Genomic DNA, 22,464 nt, shown 5'->3' with positions numbered 1-22,464 from the left:
TCTGGTATAGATTTGCATAAGAGGAAAGCTGCTATAAAAGTGAGGTGTCTTGCAGAGGACCCCGGGTCTCGTCTTGTCAATATGGGAGCATCGATCCGGATCGGCAGAAGCCCGGCTCCACCCCCTCCCCCATCTAACTCATCTGGCCAGTGAAGTTAAGGGGAGCAACTAATTGGTAACAACAAGACGGAGTGTGTTTGTGTGTGTGTGTGTGAGTGTAAGTGTAATATATTATATGCATATAATACACTGTTAATGAACACATGTATTACTAATAAATGTGGCGTTTTGTCTTATTCCCCCTGAAAAGATCCTGTGCAGTACTTTAAGTACAACATTTTGGTGGAGAATGCGAAAGGGGGAGCAAGCATAGAATCCACAGTTATTATAAAACTGGTGTGCACACCGCCAGCTTTAGCTAGCCTGGCACTATAGGAAAAAGAGCGTAAACTTTCAGTTAATTAACCAAACTCTGAAGGATATAGGAGTTTAGGTTTAAATTGTGTTCATGACTGAGCTAAAGAGGAGAACTTAGTGTTTCTCACTCTGATCCGGGGAAGGATCTAATCCAGGGAAGGATTTGTATAATTGGTGTATGAACCCTCGGTGGTAGCAGACAGAGTAATACAGAGGGAAGCTTAGCGTCTCTCCCTCTGGCCCAGAGTGGGTTAAAAACATAAGATGCAGATCTTGTTCTGTCAAACCAAACTCTGAAGGATATAGGAGTTTGGGCAGTATAGTGTGGTTTATGTTTGTTTGTTTTGTTTTGGTAAGTAATATTGTGGTAATTTCACAATTTTGAAGAAAATGTTTAAGAAACGGAACCAGGAAGGGTGGGGGCTAGTTGGAAAGCCCACCCTCCTTGCTAAATTGGTAGTGGAACAAGGCTTGTGCCCATGGAAAGGAACTGTTTATTGGAAAAAGCAGGATCGGGCCCAGGCAAGCAACAGATAGAGAAACTGAAAAACAGGTTGGGTACAAGTATCAGGGGATAGCCGTGTTAGTCTGTATCTACAAAAACAACAAAGAGTCTGGTGGCACCTTAAAGACTAACAGATTTATTTGGGCATAAGCTTTCGTGAAAGCTACTAGCTTTCACTCTATGCATCCGAAGAAGTGAGGTTTTTACTCACGAAAGCTTATGCCCAAATAAATCTGTTAGTCTTTAAGGTGCCACCAGACTCTAGGTTGGGTACAGAGAGTTAAAACAGCACTCTCAAATCTTACAGCAGCAGTAACATCAGGAGAAGAAACATTTAAGACCCCAGAAGGGGGCAGACCTTTGGGACCCCTCTGGAGATTGGGAAGGGGGATATTTGGGTAAATTCCTCCTCCGAGGGCCAAAATGCCATTGAAACAGTTAACAACAGTGCCTGCTTCTGCCTCAGATCTCCAGGCCATGGCAAAATGGCTGAAAATTTTAAAACAGAATTTTTTTTTCTAGATGGAGTGTTAACGTCCTTTTACTGAGAGAAAGGGAAAATTTACACTCACAAAAAATGCACCACTTAATTAGCATTTGTGCAGCCCCAAGTACCAAACACACTGTGGCAGAGACCAAGCAGGTTCTGCCATGGTAAAAGCACTGTGCTAATTTGTTTCCAAGCTTCTATCTTTCAGGCTCTGAACCAGAACACCAGGAGAGCTGGTACCAGCTGAAGAGTTATAAAATACCATGGTTATAGTGTCATGACAAAGTCTGTGTTCAGTGTTCTGTGTTGCATGTTCTGTGTCTGTCTCTAGTGGTGTCCTGTGCTAGCATTGGGTCCAGAAAAAGAGAGGATACTACACTAGATAGGGCAAATGTCTTTTCCTCTCTCTACTTCCCCCATCTCCATCCAACTTATCAATCACCACTTGTGTCCAAAAAACTTTGGTCCCCAGTGCATCAGGTTTATTTTTTGTTAGGTTCTCTAATAGTCATTTTGTTGTTAATTTTTGTTAGTCCACTCAAGAATTGTTCTTGAGAGGTCAAAAGGGGGACAATGTAGATAAATCTCTGATAATTTTCATATGACTTTACATTGTGCCTCTTCATATAACCTTGTGGAGGGTCTACCCACGTGTGACCTCTGTTTTCATGGGACTTTGTATCAAAGCCTCATTTAGAAACTTTGCATTGCCCTTGGTATAATATTATAGCCCTAAGGATAGAATAAGATAGAAGAAAAATTTCTTTTTGCTAGCAGTAGAACAAGAGCTCCCCCCCCCACACACTCTTAATCAATTGCCCTGTTGAATGAATGAGGTGTGGATGAGCAAGGCATGGAAGGCAGCACCTCCAGACAGCCTCAACTGTTGGAGAGGGGCTGGAAGCCAGATCCAAGGACAATAAAACGTGTCAAGTGGGCTCATTAAAGACAAGCAGACATACTGACGGCCTCGGGGGTTAGAAGCAAGCACCTTCTTTTGGAAACACCCTCTTTGCAGCATTGGAACAACACTCAAAAGAAAGCAGCACAAAGGACCAATGGACACAGACACAGAGTTTGAATCTGGTATAGATTTGCATAAGAGGAAAGCTGCTATAAAAATGAGGTGTCTTGCAGAGGACCCCGGGTCTCGTCTTGTCAATATGGGAGCATCGATCCGGATCGGCAGAAGCCCGGCTCCACCCCCTCCCCCATCTAACTCACCTGGCCAGTGAAGTTAAGGGGAGCAACTAATTGGTAACAACAAGACGGAGTGTGTTTGTGTGTGTGTGTGTGAGTGTAAGTGTAATATATTATATGCATATAATACAGTGTTAATGAATACATGTATTACTAATAAATGTGGCGTTTTGTCTTATTCCCCCTGAAAAGATCCTGTGCAGTACTTTAAGTACAACAGTTGCACCTGAATCCAATCTCTGGGGCTCATCCTGCCCACCACTATTGCCACTGGATGGCGATGGGATATGGGGATGCTGTTCAGTGGTGAAAGAAAGGGGATGATAAAGTTTGCTTTCCAGGTGGGTAACCATTGCAGGCTCCCTATTCCAGATAACAATTCTTAATAGCAAGACACATTATGGTTTCAAAAACAATTAAGTTTCTTTAGTCTCTAAGTTCTTCTCTCTCAAATCACCTAGGGAACAGCTAGATAGCTCAGTGGTTTGAGCATTGGCCTGCTAAACCCAGGGTTGTGAGCTCAATCCTTGAGGAGGCCAGTTAGGGATCTGGGGCAAAAATCTGTCTGGGGATTGGCCCTGCTTTGAGCAGGGGGTTGGACTAAATGACCTCCTGAGATCCCTTCCAACCCTGATATTCTATGATTCTAGACATGACATGGCACTTTAAGTAAAAATACTTGTTTACATTGCATCCTAATACCTGAGGTGCTGTAATGAAGCCTTTGAATTCCAAATACTGATGATGAAGGCTATTATCACTCATTCTCAATAAACAGTTTCCAAGCAGGTCCTACAAGCAATAAAAAATAATTTTAAAGACAACGTAACTTTGCACTTGTACAGTACTTTAATCCAAGGTCCTCAAATGACTTCACAAACTAAGGCCGCAATCCTGCAAATGTTTATGCACGTATTTAAGATTTAATCATATGCATAAAGTTAAACAAATATGTAACATGCTTTCAGGATTGGGGCTTATCTGATTAAGCCTCAATAACTAAAATTATAGTATGCAATATTACCCTCATCTTTTACAGACAAGGGAAATTAAGATTGTACCATAACATAGATTACAAAGAATATTCAGTATTTGATTTAAAAAAAACAAAACAAAAACTTACAAGTCCCTTAGTTAACACAGATTCTTCTGTCCTACAAGAAATTAAGACAATTATCAGTTTCAAAGTATGAATTCAAAAACGTTTTGTTGATGTTTAAGAATTAACCAAGTAGTACAGGATCTATCTAAAAATGAGCTCAGCTACTAACAGTTCCTATTCTGCTTCCTGTCGTCATTCCTTCAACTGAATTATTTAACTATATTGAGCAGAAGAGTTTGTAGATTTGACTTCTTTTGAGATCAAGAGCTGATATTTCCATTCTATATTTATGAGCGTTCAAAGGCAAGATCTCAAGTCCCTGAGACGCCCTGGTATTAAAAGGAAGAAAATGGTACTTTCCCAACTGCAGAACTCTGCAAACTTTTTCCAAACATGAGTGGAAGAGAGTGAATCCTAATCTAAAGAGGCAAAAAAGTTTAGGCCAAGTTGTAGCAAGGCAGAGTGGAGTGGTGATAACCTATGAAACACTCATGCTTGTAGAGTAGTACTTGGACTTAATCTTTGTAGACTGCAGACAATAATGGGGCAAATGACTACAACATCTGAGTAGGTCTGGTGTTCTCTTTATTGAGGGCCACAATACAGATGAAGATAGCATACTATCATAGGATACAGTCAAATATTTCCACGGCAACCTCACTTCATTCTCCACTGTGTAATTTAGTTACAGAAGTACTACTAAATATTCAAATTCAGAAAATTGGAATGTTTAAAATGTTCTTAGTTTGGGTTTCCATAAATAAATAAAACACAGTTGTGAAATGAATACTGTAAAACATATTCAAAAATTTAAGAGCATATCACATAAAAGTATGTGTTTAGGACAACTTTTTACAACTCTTTGGAGGGAAGGGGCATCATCTTGTGCTGAGTTGTGCCATATTAACACTCAGCTTCAAAAGAGTTTTCCCCACAATTTGAATTGTGAATTCAAAGTTTGCTTTCATAAATTACTACCACAGATCAGAAAGCAATTGTCAGACAATTAAGACAGACAAGCAAGAAACAAATCCAGTACTTGAAACTCCAAATTTTGTATGATCTTACCTTTCCAATAGGACCTCAATGTGTGTCATGTTGCACTGCAGAAGGTATGATGGACTAAAACAGAAAAATTATTTATAAATACAATTCCGTAGACCACACAGCCTACATGTTGATATAAAAATAAGCTCTGTGGAACTATATATAGGAATAGTAACTATTTCATAAAATTAAGAGCAATTTTAGGATAAATGGATACCTTTGAAATAGATGTGTGCTAAATAGTTTGGCGTCCTCCCCCGCAACACTCCCACACTTGTTTATCACCACACTAGGTCCCAATCCTGCAAACACTTAGGTGCTTAATTTTAAACATATAAATAGTCCCCTGGCTCCTTCTGTGAGACAACTTGTGTCTAAAATTAAGCACACACATAAGTATCTGCAGACTTGGGGCCTAAAAGAGAAAACACCTCTGCACACATACCATTTATTACATGACAGTTGCCCTGAAATGAATGCTAATGCAACACAAAGGCTTACAAAATAATTAGTGATTAATATTAAAAGGTTTTTGTCTGCTCCTGAAAATGCCTTTAAAGAACCTCAACAAATCAGCCACTAATAATAAATGGATGGAAAATAGCTCTTACCTAAAGACCATTGGAAAACAATCAATACCAAAATACTGAACAAACACCAGATATGACAGACATGCCAAAGAATCTGCAGAATGCTTTCTATCTACATCCAAAAAATCCGGATTATCCCAGTTCTGATTTCTACTTCCACGGTGTGAAAACAATGTTGGTAACAATTCTTTTATATCTAATAAAATGCCCTGTTTATTAAAAAGAAAAAAAAAGTCAACTATATATAGCTGCTTTATAAAAGGAAATACAGATATAAAGTTTTAAATTAGGATTCACATTTTAAATGGTATATAGTAAAATCTCTACCTACCATATATACCATCATTCCTGAAAATATTTTTTATAATTACACCTCTACCTTGATAGAACGCTGTCCTCGGGAGCCAAAAAATCTTATTGAGTTATAGGTGAAACCACATTATATCGAACTTGGTTTAATCCGCCAGAGTGCACAGCCCCGCCCCCCCGGACCGCTGCTTTACCATGTTATATCCAAATTCGTGTTATATCGGGGTAGAGGTGTATGTGTATACCAAAACTACATTTAAGGAAATTATTAAGATGGCAAAGTGAAGCACTCAAAGGTTAGGAAATGCCTGAATTAATATTGCCTGTGCAATCTTGATTTGGCCACCATGTGTGTATACACTATGATACAGTATTTAATTACATGATCACAAACTCTTTTTTCCACAAACCTTTGCCTCATCTTTAGTGCACAGAATGGATGATGCTCACATAATGACCAGCTATGCAGTATTTTGTTTTCTCTTCATTGTTCAAAGTTCAATCCCAGACCTTATTTGCTACACAGTATTCAAACCCTGCTCTGAAGACACAGTTATTAATTTCCTTATGAGCTTTTTTTATTGGGCTTATTGCCACAATATCTGAGTGCTTCACAAACAATTTTCACAACACCTCTTTGAAGTGAGCGAGCATTAACCCCATTTTACACATTGGTACTGAGACACGGAAAGTAAGGTCAAAAATATCCACTATTTTGGGTGCTCACTTTGAGACATCTAAGACCTGATTTTTTCATAGTATTGTCATTATATAGTATGTCATACGTTCAAAGCACAGCTCCCATTGAGTTCAACTGCAGCTGTGAGTGTTCAGCAGTTCTGCAAATCAGATCCCATGGGCTCAAAATCCCTGAAAATGAGGAACATGCTACCAAATGAAGAACATGCTACCTGTACAAAGGTGGAGAGTTGGGTCCCCAGTATCATGGGAAAACTCTGAGCAGAAGCAGTGACAAAATCCAATTCTCCAAGGCAGTATTCAACTGTCTTAACCATGAGACTGTCCTTTCTTTTCCTAAAATCCCCTGCCTCATTCATTACACACTTTGCAACAAATGAAGTAGAGATTCAACACATGAAACAGGGATTCAACACATGAGGCAATGTTACAAGCCCTTCCTATACCAGCAGCTGTTGTCAAAGAACTGAAGTCTAACGCCCAAAACCTGACTTTGCTTTTTGCACAGCTATTATTGAGACAGGGGACAAGCGTACAATAACTGAATAGTTTTTTAGCAAAAAATTTCATAGACAATTGAATACATTTGCACTGTTAACAGCAAATAGTCCATTAAGACTCAGTTATCTAGGACCTACACAAAGGGCAATCTCTCCTAATCAGGGTTGGGGACACTTGGTTGTGTCATCTAATAAGCTGTTACTGCAATTCTTTACCGTGTAGATTAGCTTCCTGAAATTTCAGTTCACAGTAGAGGACTGTGCGGGACTATTTTTAATTCCACTCCTGTCACCCCACAATGCCCAATCTTATCTGCTCCCACTATTACAGCAGAGGGTCCTGCAGAACCCATGGGATCTTGGGCCCACTGCAGGGCTCTAGGTCATAGGCCCCAATTCAAGACATCACTTATGCATGTGTTTAAGAACAACTGAAGTCTTTGGGACTGAAGCATATGTTTAACATTAGGTTTGTGCTTAAGTGGGTGTCCTGAATAGAAAATATTCTTCACTTTATCCAAAATATGATCCAGTTAGATTTTTAAAGTGCAACCCTACGCAATGACATCAATTATTATAAAAAGGAAAGGGCTACAATAAGTAGAGGGGCAAACTTGGTTCTTTTAAAAAGTCAAACACAGAATTGTATTAGTTTTGGTCATGTAAGGACCTCACCTCATTATCTCCTTTTAAAAGCCCTGATAGATTTGTACATCTATGGGGATGGGGCCAGCTGCATAAGAGCAGACGCTGCTGATAATTCAGAGAGCAGCAGCCCAAAGAGATGTACCATGAGGGCTGAATTTGGTCCAAACATTTATTGCAAACATTCTGTTGGGGCTGATCGCAAGTTGCCTTGGGCTGATGTTACAGAATGGTTTGGAAGGAGCTAGTAATGAACTGGCTTTGACCAGCGCAGCTGGATAAACAAGTGAAGAGATAAGGAAAGCCTGAGACTGTGAAGTATGGGAATAGAAAACAGTAGTGTTTCCTGCCAGAGCCTGCTTGGGGTGAATATGCCCCCCCTTAGAAGGAGGTGATGATTAAAAGTAGCTATGAGAATTGCTTTAGACGAACAGTCTCACCTGCAGAATACTGAATTGTAATGACTGATTTTGCAAGTCACTATAATTCATTTTAACTGCACTTACTAGAATTTCAGCTGCAAAATGCCTTAAGGGATCTTCTTCAATGTCTTCTTGCAGCTGATCAAGCTGTGCTATTAATAAGGGGTATTTCAAGCTTTTCAAACAACTGAAAGAAAAAAGATAACTATAATTAGAACCTTTTAACAAAAACACTACGAAAATCACCAATACAGAATATAATGACATTGTCTCCAGGGGGTCTGAAACTGTCATGCCCCTCACCCCTGCTGCTGCTCATGATGGATCCAAGGGGGAGTCTCCAAACTCAGGGACTGGCTCCGCTTCCTGTTTTTCATCCCTATACTCTCATGGCTGGGGGCACTGCTTGGATCCTGATGCCTCCAAAGAGGGATGTCCCTCATCCTGGTGTAAATGCAAGGAAGGAGTAGGGGCTTTTGACTGGGCTTCCCACCCCCTATACAGGTACTCTTCTACCACCTGCCAGCCAGGAGGGGAATGAGCGTTGCCCTTCCTTTCATAGTTCACAAATACGGAAGGGTTGATTTTTTTAAAAATAAACACATTAGTTAAACAATTTATTTGATAAACTATACAATATCAACAGTGTATTCACTGCTGGTGCATGAAATTTTGATTGCTCATTTTATTTCATTACACAAGCATTATAAGCAGAAATAAGATACCCACAATTTTAGCAATTCTTCTTTGAGCTCTTCGTCAACATTTTCTGTTGAGGCTTCCATATTTTTAACAACTTCATCCACAAAAGGTTTAGCAAAATCCACTACTGCATTGCAACACTGGCAGAGGCCAAGTTTATCTTCTCGTATTTGTTCTTTTGTGTAAGGTACAGGCAGGAGAGAGAGTTGATTTAAAATGGTAGACAAAGATAAACCCACTGAGTATGACTTCTTGCTATGAAGTTTCAATAGAACTGAAATAAAAAGAAAGTGTTGTTAAACATCTAGTTATCTACTATTTTCCCCCACAAATGATGTTAGAGAGGTGGAACATCTTAATTTCTTCTGGTTTATAACACAAAAGCTTTTTCCTGCCATAGTAGATTCAGTGTTTGAGAAAAAGCAAAGAATAAGATCTGTACTGAGTTAAGTAATTGTATTGAACAGCCTTTGGTTTAAAATCAAACAAACAAACCTGCAATACTATGAACAAGTGCAGAGACACCAGGATTCTGCACCTGTTAGTTTTGGGATGTTATAACTAACAGCACCATAGGGTTGAATTTTGCAAAGAAATATCACAACAGCATCCCATGCATTTTAATATACAACAAATCCTGCCTCTGTAAAGTGGAGGTAAATATTGAAAATTTCTCTCTTATATCACTGGCCCAAAGGGGCAAACCCTTCCTGGCCCTGAAAACATCTGTACTACCGAAGTGTTTCTAACCATGGCAGAACAAGAGACTATACCAAATGTCTGCTGAAATCTGGCCCTTTTGCACCACACTAGGACTGTTCTAATCTATGCCAGAGCCAGTGTAGCACTGGCCAAAAATCAATGTGCCACAACTAGCTCCTTTACAGACTCCTCTCTCATTTCAGCTGCACTTGGCGACACTGATCCACTGTCCATAACTCCTAACAGAAGACATCGTTCTAATTACCAAAACGTTCCCCTTAAATTCCAACATAATTTTAGCGGCCTGTATCTCGAACCACTAAAGTTAGGCTTGGTCTACACCAGGGGTTGGCAACCAATGGCATGTGTGCCAAAGACGGTACGTGAGCCGATTTTTAATGGCACGCTGCTGCCTGTTGGGGTCCCGCTCAGCCCGCTGCCAAACCCCGGCAGTGGGCTGAGCCGGACCCCGGTAGGCAGCAGGGCTGAGCCGGACCCCGGTAGGCAGCAGCGTACTATTAAAAATCCTGCCCAACCTAGCCCACGCTTCTCCACCCCCCGCCTACCGCTCTCTCTGGCGGGGGCAGAAGCAAGCTTGGTCCTGCCAGCTGCTGCTGCAGGACAGGCTCCGCCGGCCGCCAAGCTTCCCCCTCCCCCGCCTCTTCCCCCCAGCGTGCTGTGTCAAGCCCCGCCTCCTCTCCCTCCCTGCCGCCAATGGCCCTTGCGAGGGAGGGGAGAAGAGCAGCCCCAGTGCCCTCGCTGCTCAAACCGGTAAGGAGGCGGAGAAGAGGCAGGGGGAAGGAGGGTAGGAGCGGGGCGTATCCTTCCAGCCCCCTGCCGTGAGCCGCTCATGGGGCAGGGGCCTGGAACCACCCCCCTGATCCCAGCCCATCCCCCCCATCCTCTGCCCTGACCCCTGCACCCCCCTTTCACCCCAGCCCCCTGTATGCCCCTCATGACCCCATCCCTGACTCCTGCACTCCCCACACATACCCAGCCCCCCCATGCCCTGACTTTTGCACCCCCCACATCCCCACCCTGAGCACAGGTTGGCAGGGGGCTGAGCGGGCCAGCGACTGGGACCCCAGCTGGCAAGGAGCCGGCAGCCAGAACCCCAGACAGGCAGCGGGCTAAGCAGGGCGGGCAGCCGGGACCCTGGCTGGCAGGAGCCAGCGGACGGAACCCCAGGCCAGCAGCGGGCTGAAGCCGCTCGGCCCGCTGCCAGTCTGGGGTCCCGGCCCCCAACCCCGCTCAACCCGCTGCCGGTCTGGGGTCCCAGACGCCAGCCCTGCTCAGCCCGCTGCCAACCTGGGGTTCTGGCTACCGGCCCCTTGCCAGCCGGGATTCCGGCTGCGGGCCCCACTCAGCCCGCTGCCGGCCTAGGTGAACGGAACCCCAGGCTGGCAGCGGACCGAGCAGGCCGGCGGCTTAAGATCAGCATTTTAATTTAATTTTAAATGAAGCTTCTTAAACATTTTGAAAACCTTGTTTACTTTATATACAGCAGTAGTTTAGTTATATTATATATAGTCTTATAGAGAGAGACCGTCTAAAAAACATTAAAATGTATTACCGGCACGTGAAACCTTAAATTAAAGTGAATAAATGAAGACTCGGCACACCACTTCTGAAAGGTTGCCAACCCCTACCAGTATAACTATATTGGTCAGGGGTGTGGGGGGGAAAAAAAAAAAAAAAAAAAAAAAACCCACATGCTAGTGACAAAGCTATGCTGACAAAATCTCCAGAAGAGTGGTTCTTTGGCATAGTTAATGCCATTCAGGAAGGCAGTATTCCCATACCAGAACAAAAACTTCTTCTGTTGGGATATGCTGCATCTATAGGGGACATTGGTTTGAAAGAAACATTGATTTTAAGCTCTAGTGGGTCTCAGGATAGCAGCCACTAATAATATATCAGAACTGAAATGAAAAGAGAACTAATGAATAAAAAAAAAAGTTATCAGATATATTTTAACTTCTGCAGGCTAAAATGTAATGCTTTACACCACTAGAAAAACTGCATTCACAGCTAATGTTTCCAGTGGTGAGAGGTGTTACATTCTGGCCTCTGAGCTCACAGGTATTTTTTTAAGCAAATATGCAGTTTTTGATTTTCATTGATATGCAGGAATTGGTTAACTTTCAATACCTATAAAGGGCAAGTGAATAAAATTCATAGATACGGATGACTGTTTCAGGAGGAGAAGGATGGCAACACACAGAAAGTATAAAAATTTTTAGTACAGGCAATGGCTGAGTATTGCATTTCAGCAGATGCCAATTTGAAATATTCTGCTTTTAAACAATTTGTTGTGTCCTCAGGCACTCTTAAAACAGGTCTCAATAAGTACTGAAATTATACTTCATGTGCTCCCCTAGAACGCTAGGTCTTCTACAGCACAGCACTACTTTAAATACAAGTAATAAAATTATCAGCTGAGAAATGTTCCAAATCTTTTTCAACAGCAGATAAACTAATGCACTAAACTGGAGTAGGAAAGCGATTTTGTTTAAGTGTACAATCAGATAGGAAAGTGCTCATTACCTGTCTGCAGAGGCTGAAGCAAGAGCAGAATAGTATGGGATATCTGTTCTCCAGAGGTCTGCTCAATCTGCTCAAGTAAACCCAATAAAAGTTCCTTTGGATTACATAGCTGCAAGAAAGGATCAAGCCACTGTACTGTTGTTTATCTCCAAAGCAATACATTAAGTACCTTTACAATAATAAACATACTTCCAACCTGTAACAGTTTTTGCATGGCAATGACAGAAAATGCAAAACATCCAGGACATTATTGTTACAAAAAACCAAAACCTAAAAACCACAAAAAGCTCATGCTTTCTTTAACATAGCAGTGTTCAACATTTTTGAGCTGAGTTCCCCCTTTGAGTTACAATTTTTGGATGTGCTCCCCCAATATCTGTTCCTCCCTCCTCGGGGTTTCAGGGTGTGGGAAGGAGTGTGCCTTGGTCTCTGGGGATGGAGCTAGTGCTGGGCATGAAGGTGTCGACATTGACTGAGTGACCTGCTGAGGGGAGTCAGGGGATGGAGGCAGCGCTCCCCCTCCGAACCTCCAGGCATGGGGCTGGCCCGAGCCCCCCCGAACATTCCTTTGCACCCCTCTAAGGGGGCACGCCCCACAGTTTGAAAACTTCTGCTTTAAAACATGCATTTAGAATGAAGCTACATGTAAGGATATTTAGATTAATATGTTCAAATTAAATTCAAAATTATATGTTTTCACACAATCTTATAGATCACTTGTCTGCCTACGTTCTTCCACATTTATATTGCTGTCAAAGGTTCACCAAGAGACAACAAATATCAGGACTTTAATATCATTAAACAACATCCAGTCCAGCATGGAAAATCCATCATTCACTTAAAAGAAGTTTTCTGATTAAAGTTAAGGTTTACAGAACAAACATTGTAACAATAAGAGACTTAAAGTTCTGTAATTGTACAATAATTATATGAGATTCGCCTTTATTAAGACTACATGGTTCGACAACATACCTGCACCAACTGATCTAGTATTTTCAGACAATGTTCTCTCTTCTCATCTTCCTGCTTATAACTCAAAATACATCTAACAAGAGGACAAACAAGATTCCAACCCATACTCTTGACAATAACCTGTAAATCAGATTTACAGAAAAAACAGGCCAAAATTTAGCGGATTTAAAATACAATCCTAAATGAATACATATATACATCAAAAAGAATCAATAGATTATGGATGACAAACAGATGAATGATGGATGACATCAAGAAGGCTGAGGTGTTTAATGCCTAGTTTACTTCAGTTTTCACTACAAAAGTTAATTGTGACCAGATGCTTAATACAATTAATATTAATAATGGGAAAGGAACGCAAGTCAGAATAGGGAAAGAACAGGTTAAACAATTTTTAGATCTGTTAAATGTATTCAAGTTGGCAGGGCATGATGAAATTGATCCTAGGGTACTTAAGGAATAGCTGAAGCAATCTCAGCAATTAGCAATTATCTTCAAGAACTCATGAAGGATGGGTGAGGTCTCAGACAACTAGGGAAGGGCAAACATGGTATTTATCTTTATTATATTATAGAGAAGTCTGCTTAATTTTGATACTTGGTAAAATCCTAGAACAAATTATTAAACAATTAATTTGCAAGCACCTAGAGAACAATAAAGTAATAAGTAATAGCTAACATGGATCAGTCAAGAACAAATCATGCCAAATCAACCTAATTTCCTTCTCTGACAGGGTTACTGGAATAATGCATGGGGGAAAAGGCGTAGATGTGACATATCTTGATTTTAGTTCGGCTTATAACACAGTCCCACATGACAATCTCATAAGTAAGGTTGCGAGTCTGTCACGGAAGTCACGGATTCTGTGACTTTACAGGACCTCCATGACTTCTGCAGATGGCAAGTCTGACTGACCCCAGGGCTGCCTGAGCAGCTCAGGCGACCCTGGGGCCAACTGAATTGGTCTGCCCCGGAGCCAGCTGCACCCCCAAACAGTGGCGGTCCTGGGTTGTGCCCACGAAGTGGCTGCAGTCCTGGGCTGCCCCCCGCCAGGAGCGGCGGAGCCGTCCCCTGCTAGCAGCTGTGGTGGGCGTCCTGGAGCCCCTCCCCCCAGCACCAGCAGGCGTCCCAGAGGCCCCCACCCCAGCACCAGTGAGCGTCCCAGAGCCCCCCCACCAGCAAGTGCCCCGAGCCTCCTCCCCCAGAACCAGCGGATGCCCCAGAGGCCCCCCTCCTGAGCAGCAGTTCTGCCCCCAGAGCACACCAGAACACCAAAGATTTAGTCAGGAGTATATAGTAGAAGTCATGGACAGGTCACGGGGCCAGGAATTTTTCTTTATTGCCCGTTACCTGTCCATAACTTTTACTAAAAAATACCCACGACTAAATCTTAGTCTTATTCTTAAGCAAACTAGGGAAATGTGATCTAGATGAAATTATTATAAGATGGGTGCATAACTGTTTGAAAAACCATACTCAAAAACGTTCACTGTGCAATGGTTCATTGTCAAACTGGGAGGACGTAGCTAGAGGAATCCTGCAGGCGTCTGTCCTGGTATTATTGAATGTTTTCATTAATTATTTGGATAATGGAGTGGAAAGTATGCTTATACAATCTGCAGACAACACCAAGATGGAGGGGGTTGCAAGCACTTTGGAGGACAGGATTAGAACTCAAAATGACCTTGACAAATTGGAGAATTGGTCTAAAATCAACAAGATGAAATTCAGTAAAGGCAAGTGCATAGTATTATACTTAGGAATGAAAAAATCAGATGTACAACTACAAATGGGGAATAACTGGCTGGGTGGTAGTATTGCTACAAAGAATCTGGGCGTTATAGTGGATCACAAATTGAATATGAATCAACAATATGATGCAGTTGCAAAAAAGGCTTACAACATTCTGGGATGTATTAACAGGAGGGTCGAATGTAAGAAACAGGAGGTAACTGTCCTGCTATGCTTGGCACTAGTGAGGCCTTAGCTGGTGTACTGTGTCCAGTTCTTAGCACCACACTTTAAGAAAAATGTGGACAAAGTGGAGAGAGTCCAGAGGAGAGAGAAATAAATGATCAAAAATTTAGAAAACCTAATCTATGAGGACAAGTTAAAAAAACTGACCATGTTTAGGTTTGAGAAAAAAAAAAAAAACTGAGGGGAGACCTGACAATAGTTAAGGGCTATTATACAGAGGACAGAGAGCAATTGTTCTCCATATCCACATAAGATAGGATAAGAAGTAGTCAGATTAATCTGCAGTAAAGGAGATTTAGATTTGATACTAGGAAAAATGTTTTAACTATAAAGATAGTTCCAGAGGAGGTTGTGGAATCCTTGTAATTGAAGATTCTTAAGGCAAGGTTAGGCAAATACCTGTCAGGTATGGTCAAGATATATTTGTCCTAACTCCATGCTGGAGGCTTACCTAGATGACCTCTCGAGGACCACTCCAACCTTGCATTTCTATAATTCTGTGATCACCACTGGTTGTAACATACCATAGTAATTAACCTGAATACAAAGTTTATCATTACAATGTTCTGGGCATCTCCTTCCTCCTTCCCTATTTGGCAGAATGGATACATATTCTGAAGAGCATTCTCCAAAATATACATTGAATGTTTTTTCTCTTTTGTCAACATAAACGTATGCATTTCCAGGTGTGTATGTGAATGTGCTTTGCAAATAGGGATAGGCAGTGTTCTCACTCTTTCATTGGATGGTAGTAGCAAAATTCCAGGCAAAAATTAGAGAACACACTATTTGAGGAAGGAGGTAAACTGTTCTTTTCAGGTCTTAAAATCTTTACTCTAAAATTCAGTGGGGTACAGAGGCTGCAACCAGACTACTTTCCATCTTTCCATGAAGTGGGACAATATTATTCCATCCTTCATCACCTTTTCTGACTTCCTATCTATCTCTGTATCCCATATAAGTATGCTCTCCTGGTTTCCCAAACTGGTCATATACTTCTCTGAACTTTCATTCTGTTACTTTCTGTCTGCTCACTTTCTTCTTAAAATCTTGGCCAATTTCAGTCCATCCATCTGGAATTCTCTCTACCCAACAGAGAGTCACCATCATTTTCCCTTTTTAAATTTTGCCTTAAAATCTCTCTTTTCTTTTCTGTTTATCTCACTGGAAAACATTAATGAAAGAGTTTGTTAAGGACACTGTGCCACATATCCTTGTTTAAAGCTAAATAGTACACTGCTCAGGAGGTAATATACAAAGTTGGCTTTAATCCACTTCTTCCACTCTTTCTATCCTGGACCAGTTGTGCAGCAACCTGGCTCCCCAACATAAGGCAATGCAGCCTGAGGGCTGCTCTAAGATGCTTCAGCTAACAACAGCTCTAAGGGGCTGATCTAGGAGTCAAGAATTACTGTAGTACAAGGAAGCCCCTGCTTCCTACACTGACAGCCTGGAGCGGTCACATGTAGGAGCCACTAGCATGCCTGTATGACATAAAAGGATCCGCCTACTTTGGGGTGACCTCTTCTGGTTGTTTGTTTGTTTCAGGTCCAGTAACTATTGCCAAAACAGCTTCACAGAAAGAAGAATCTGGGTCTATACAAACTGTATATGTCTGTCAGTGTATACCTGGTACAGTGCCCTGAAATTGTACATCCTTGTGGGTACTATATGGTATAAGAGGCTTACAAAGATACTAAGAATAAAGCAATGTATAAACAGCTGGAATATGCAAAATTTAACCTATTTACCTCCGTGTTTAATGTATACCACTAAAATACACACAGATGCAGATTTAAACTTACTTTATTTTTCTCATTTTGAATTACTTCTAATACTTCTGCTGCATAACCTTCTTCTAAGCACTTCTGGCCTGCTACTTGAAAAAGATTGAAATCTTCGCCTTTAAAATCTTCTTCTTCTAGGATTTGCTACAATGAAAATTTATCTTTAACTTTACATTTATATAATGTAAATCACAAACAAACCCAAATTTGAGTTTAAATACAATTTATTATAGCTGTAGTTTAGTTTTTACTATACCTATGATACATCATTTAGACACTAGAATACTCCTTAGGGAACGCTGCACCAAAAAAGTTAAAAATTCTGCAAAATAACACATTATAATCACACAATTTTCAATTATTTACTAATATTTTGAAATAAATTACCAAAATAATTGAAAATGGTGTGATTATATTATTATTGTGTTTCTGTGTTATTTTGACAAATAAAATATGCAGAACTTTGCAGAATTTTAAAACATTTTATTTTTTGAATCAGAATTCCCTCAAGAGTACCAGCATTCTGTGTGGCGCAATCTGGGTGTGGGCAGCTCGGTGGGGGTGAATCTGGATGCACAGGGGCTTGGTGCCGGGTTCTGGGTGCAGGGCGAATGGGACTCTGCAGGGGAGTCCAGGTGAAGGTAGTTAGGGCTCAGTGTGGGTGTCTGGGGGAGTAGGGCTTGGTGGGGTGGAGGGTCAGGATGCAGCTGGTTGGGGTTCAATGAGGTGAGGGTTTGGGTGGCTCCTCATGCAGGGGGTCAGGCTTGGCGGGGTTCGAGTTTGGTGGGGGGGCCTCGATGGAGGGGTTCCAGGTGCATGAATGGGGAGAGGGGGTCACTGGACAGGGAGCTGCTCTCCCTGTCCACACAACCCCCATGCATCCAGACCCCCCACACACACACTCTCACTCAATACCTCCCCACCCCCCGCTGAGCCTCACCACCCCACACCCGGAACCCCCACCCAGACTCCCCCTCTCCCGAAGTGCAGAGCTTCCTGCAGCCAGGGGAAATTTCTGGGTGTTGATCTGACCCAGCCCTGGGTGTTCTCGCAGGGAGGAGGGAGGGGGAACTCCACCTCCATCCTCCTCCTCTCACCTCTCCCCCCCCCAGCTGGGACTAACATCCCTGGGCAGCAAGGGCATCCCCAGACCCCACTCACCCCCCAGTGATTTTACCTCTCCCCAGCTGCCTGAACAGATGCATCTGAGCTGCCCTGGGAGGGTGAGGTGTGGTGTGTGTTTGTGAGACTGAGCACTGGTACAGCTTCTCTTGGCTTCCCAACAGAAACCATTTTCTGCAAGGAGGCAAAGAGAATCTGCGGGAGGGGTGGCATTTTTCTGCTGCACCGCAGTGGCGCACAATTCCTCAAGGAGTAAAACAGATACTAGTAATTACTACAGAACACATGCCAGTCTCTCAATAACACTTTCCCTGACCTGAGATTACACCAAGTCTTTTGGAGAGGTACATTTTCTTCTACATGCTCCTGCCTATTGTCCAAGAGGCAAGGGTCAGATGCTAGTAGCAGTCCTAGGACAAGAACCAGGGAGCAGGCAATGGAAACTAAACCTGCATGGTCATGAAAAGCACTATCAAAAGCTCCCCTGCTTTTTTATTTAAATATAGTACACGCAGATGTAGGCAATGCCAGTTTCTATAACTTTTTATATCCTTTTAAAAAAAGGAAGTTACTTACGCATCTTTGTATAATGGCTTGAAGTTCCTCAGTTGCCATCATATCCTGACTTTGTTCCTATGACACTGAAAAGCTCTGTCATAAGTTAGAGTACAGTACTGAGTCACATATTGTTATAACATTATATTCACTATTATACTGGATTTAAGATAAAAATTATCACATTTTAGCAAGTCCCGACTGGTAAAACAGCTAACAGATGGAGAAATGAGAAAGATTAGTCATTGTTGGGAGATGTTAAGAAGGCTGAATAAAAGAACACGAAGGAAAAGAGAAGAGATAAGAGTTCAGAAATGCATGGTGTTCTTTCATTCCACCACCTCCTGTGCATGCAGCCACTGCTGTTGCTTATTTATAGGAGAAAAGAAAGAGCATGCATACTGTACCTAGAGAGAGGAATTGTCCAACTATTAACAGAAAGTCCACTGCATAAGGATCAAAATTCTTTTACTGTCTTTGTGGAACAAAAATGAAATAGATGTGATGTGACACAATCAATAGGTTGTATAGGTTACAGATTCAGAATATCATAGCTATAGAATCAGTTTTTGAGGCATAAGATTTTGCAAGGCAGTTGTGGCACCCTAAAACTTCAATGTTGCATTTGGGGATAAATGATTCGCTGTTGAAGAAAGTAATCATCATATATAGTATATATAGTTTATTTGCGCTATGATTGGAATGTAGGATATTGTTTGTTTCTTTTTACTGTCTAGACATTTTTATTAAATCAAAGCTCCATCACTGCTAAATTTAATCCAGAAGTATATCTTGTCATTTAGGTGTTGCTATCTTTAAACCTACTAATGAATTTTAAGAGAGCCTGACCGACACAATGGGCTAGACACTATGCTAGCCTTTCACCTGTAGAGGGAGACGGTCTCAAATCGTTCCCATTGAAGGCAATAAGACTACTCACATGCATAAAATTAAGCACATGCTTAAATCTCTATATAATCAGGATCGCCGCCTAATGCCTACTGGACACTTGTAAATCTCACATTTTTATTTAATAGTAAAAAAAAAAAAGAAAAAGCCTGAGGATTTGTTATGCCTACATTTGGGCCTGCAAGCACTGTGTCTGTACACACATCCAGTGATTCTGCATGCAAATTGCGAGTTTAGTGCCTAAATACCTATCTGAAACATGTAATCTTGATATTTATGCAACATACACAGGTGCACAATTGTACACACATTTTTATATACTGTCCTCATGCATTCCATTTCAAATCTTGGCCTCACCTATCTCACAGGATATATTTAAATAACTATCATACATTAATTTGGTCCATAAAATGAACAGCATTAAGTCGAATTGTATTAAAAGCATCCAAACTTGGATTTAGATTACTACAAGAATAAATGTAAGTAGACTATCAATATAGTGAAAAATAAATTAGTCTATCGCATTTTATTTCACTGTGTTCCAACACTGAACCTAGACTTGTCAGTTTCACTTTGCAGTTCTCATTGCCCCATAAGTGCTGGAACTGGGAGTGCTGCCACATCCCCTGTCTTGAAGCAGTTTCCCTTATATACAGAGTTTAGTTTGGTTCAATGGCTCTTGGCACCCTCTCCCCCCCACCCCCCATAAAAACTGTTTCAGCATTACAGTTGCCAATTTTGGTTGGACGTATTCCTGGAGGTCTCATCACATCACAATCTTTAATTAAAGCTTAATCTTTCATTCCTGGATACTCCAGGCCAATCCCTGCATTGCACTAGCATGTGCTGTTGTGTTTGGGTTCACAACACTGCAAGAGCAATGGTGACATTCCCCCAGAACTATTTTAATTTGTTTTAAAACAAATGTATAGTCTCTATTTGGGGCCCAAAGTAACTTGACAACATCAATAAGGCCCAAATCATGCACTGAGCTCTGTGCTGCTGTAGTGGTGTACTGACTCAGGGCTCATTGCAGGATTGGGGCCTAAGTGATTAATCCAGTTGTCAGTGACATCTTATTCTTTTCCCTGACTTCAGTGAGAGCTGGACAGGTCCCTAAGTCATTATGAAAAATTACATATTAGCTATACTTGACAAACTCCCTTCACTTATTTATAACATTTTATTTTTCACCCATTTTGATTTCAGACTTGACACACATGCTCTCCATAAGAAGTCATACTGGGTCAGATCAATGGTCCATCTAACCCAGTATCCTGTCTTCCAACAGTGACCAATGCCAGGTGCTTAAGAGGAAATGAGCAGAATGGGGCAATTATTCATTCCCTGTCATCCACTCCCACAGCAGTCAGAGACTAGACACACCCAGAGCATAGGATTGTATCCCTGACCATCTTGTTTAACAGCCATTGATGGACCTGTCCTCCATGAATTTATTTCATTCTTTTTTAAATCTAGTTATAGACTCATAGACTCCAAGGTCAGAAGGGACCATTATGATCATCTAGTCTGACCTCCCGCATGATGTGGGCCACAAAAGCTGACCCACCCACTCCCGGAAGAATTCTCTCCCTTGACTCAGCTGTTGAAGTCCCTAAATCATGATTTAAAGACTCCAAATCGCTGAGAATCCTCCAGCAAGCGACCCCTGCCTCATGCTGCGGAGGAAGGCGAAAAACCTCCAGGGCCTCTGCCAATCTACCCTGGAGGAAAATTCCTTCCCGACCCCAAATATGGCGATCAGCTGAACCCTGAGCATGCGGGCAAGATTCTCTAGCCAGACCTTCTGGAAAAAGTTCTCTGTAGTAACTTTTAATATCCCATCATTGACCACTGTTGCTAATTACCAGCTATGGCACCTTATGGTTTTAGCCTTCACGCCCCGCACATCCCCTGTATTTCCAATACACAGAGGTCTAGTATAGGCTCTGTTCTGAACTTTAAATTGAAAGCTATTTGAGTTATTTAACTTTTCCCCCCACTCTCCAAATGGATAACTCCAAACACACTGGAGTTTGGGGGTTACTTAAAGGATCCGAACACCAATGAAAAATGCGACTCAGTAAGGGAATTTATTCCACACAGTAGTAAGTGCCTAAAAAGGATTAAAGCACCTGGCAACCTCCATACACTTTGGGACACTGAAGCATCCGCATCGTCACTAGCCACACTTTGGGTCTGGGGAAGATGGGCTGTATGGGATCTTCTTAGACAAGGTTCAGCATAGTAGGTGGGATTATAACCCATGCACTGAGTCACATCAGACACTGCTCAATACCCCTCGGCCTAAATAAAACTGGTGTCTCTTAAAGCAAATCAATAAGCAGATCGCCGTCCCCGCCAGGGGCCACTGCTGCGGGGGCATCGCACTGAAAGAAGAGAAAGAGGGAGACCGTGTGGGTCGCTCACAGCAAAATCCTCCAGCCAGAGGCAGAGGCTGTAAACGGGCCTGCGAGCTCCAGTCCTCCAACAACGGAGGCGGGCGGGTCGTTAGGGGGGTCTCCTCATCCGGCCCCTCTGAACCGGCTCTAGGGGAGCTGTCTGGGGAGCTGCCCCAGTGAGGCTCGGCTCGGCTCGGGGGGCAGCCCCGGTACCCGCCATGAAGAGAACGTGCCCGGAGCGGAATAAGGGCCCCTCCGCCAGGGGGCTGAAGCCCGCAGCAGCAGCCGCTCCCCCCGGCAGCGTGACGCGTCCTTCTCCCCCGGCGGCGCGGCGCGGCAAGGACTGCGCGGCGCCTGCCTCCTACCTAACGTGCGTCCGCAGGGGCCGCTCCGGATCGAGCCCCGTGGGCCCCGTCTCAGGCTCCGCCTCCCCCGGCGCCGCGGCGGGTGAGAGGTCAGGCGGGGCGGGCTATGATGATGGCGGCGGCGGAGCAGCTGCGGGTCGGTGTGAAGGCGAGATCCAGCCGGAGACGCGCAGGTAGGATTAGTACAACACAGCTCCCCCCCCCCGCTTCCCGGCCTCGTGGCCTCGTCCTCCCCACCCCTGCCCGGCTCAGCGCAGGGGACTGACCCAATCCGTGCTCGCGGGGGAGGGGGGGTGTTAGTGGTTGGCATAAACAGATTAAGCAATTGCTTAGGGCCTCAAGCAGCTCAAGGGCCCCCCATTATTAGTATGTATTGAGGGGGGCAAAAATATTCCGCTCCCAGAGTTAGGGTTACCATTCGTCCGGATTTACCCGGACATGTCCTCCTTTTGTGTGCTAAAAATAGCGTCGGGGGGAATTTGTAAAGCACTCACAATG

At 42.7% G+C, this 22,464-nt stretch overlaps 2 protein-coding genes across 10 annotated transcripts in view; one reads left to right on the top strand and one right to left on the bottom strand.

Annotated features, from left to right (window-relative positions):
* GLMN (glomulin, FKBP associated protein) overlaps nt 1-22,100 on the bottom strand; it is a 40,192-nt gene extending 18,092 nt beyond the window's left edge. The window contains exons 1-11 of one of the 5 annotated variants that reach the window (XM_034778137.1): nt 21,967-22,100; nt 18,312-18,376; nt 16,632-16,757; nt 12,850-12,969; nt 11,878-11,986; nt 8,656-8,902; nt 8,011-8,113; nt 5,373-5,560; nt 4,783-4,836; nt 3,736-3,766; nt 3,315-3,404 (exon numbers count right to left, since the gene is read on the bottom strand). In XM_034778137.1, the coding sequence (XP_034634028.1) occupies nt 3,315-3,404; nt 3,736-3,766; nt 4,783-4,836; nt 5,373-5,560; nt 8,011-8,113; nt 8,656-8,902; nt 11,878-11,986; nt 12,850-12,969; nt 16,632-16,757; nt 18,312-18,353 (1,110 nt within the window). In that variant the 5' untranslated portion in view covers nt 18,354-18,376; nt 21,967-22,100. The other 4 variants (XM_034778135.1, XM_034778138.1, XM_034778136.1 and 1 more) reach the window with 4 other exon arrangements.
* Nucleotides 22,036-22,464, top strand: part of RPAP2 (RNA polymerase II associated protein 2) — a 73,093-nt gene continuing 72,664 nt past the window's right edge. For all 5 annotated transcript variants that reach the window (XM_034778133.1, XM_034778132.1, XM_034778131.1 and 2 more), the window contains exon 1: nt 22,036-22,139. In XM_034778133.1, the coding sequence (XP_034634024.1) occupies nt 22,073-22,139 (67 nt within the window). In that variant the 5' untranslated portion in view covers nt 22,036-22,072. The remainder of the gene's footprint in view (nt 22,140-22,464) is intronic.

This window comes from Trachemys scripta, chromosome 8 (genome assembly GCF_013100865.1).
Source record: "Trachemys scripta elegans isolate TJP31775 chromosome 8, CAS_Tse_1.0, whole genome shotgun sequence".
Lineage (NCBI taxonomy): Eukaryota > Metazoa > Chordata > Testudines > Emydidae > Trachemys > Trachemys scripta.
This window is presented reverse-complemented; position numbering and strand designations above follow the sequence as displayed.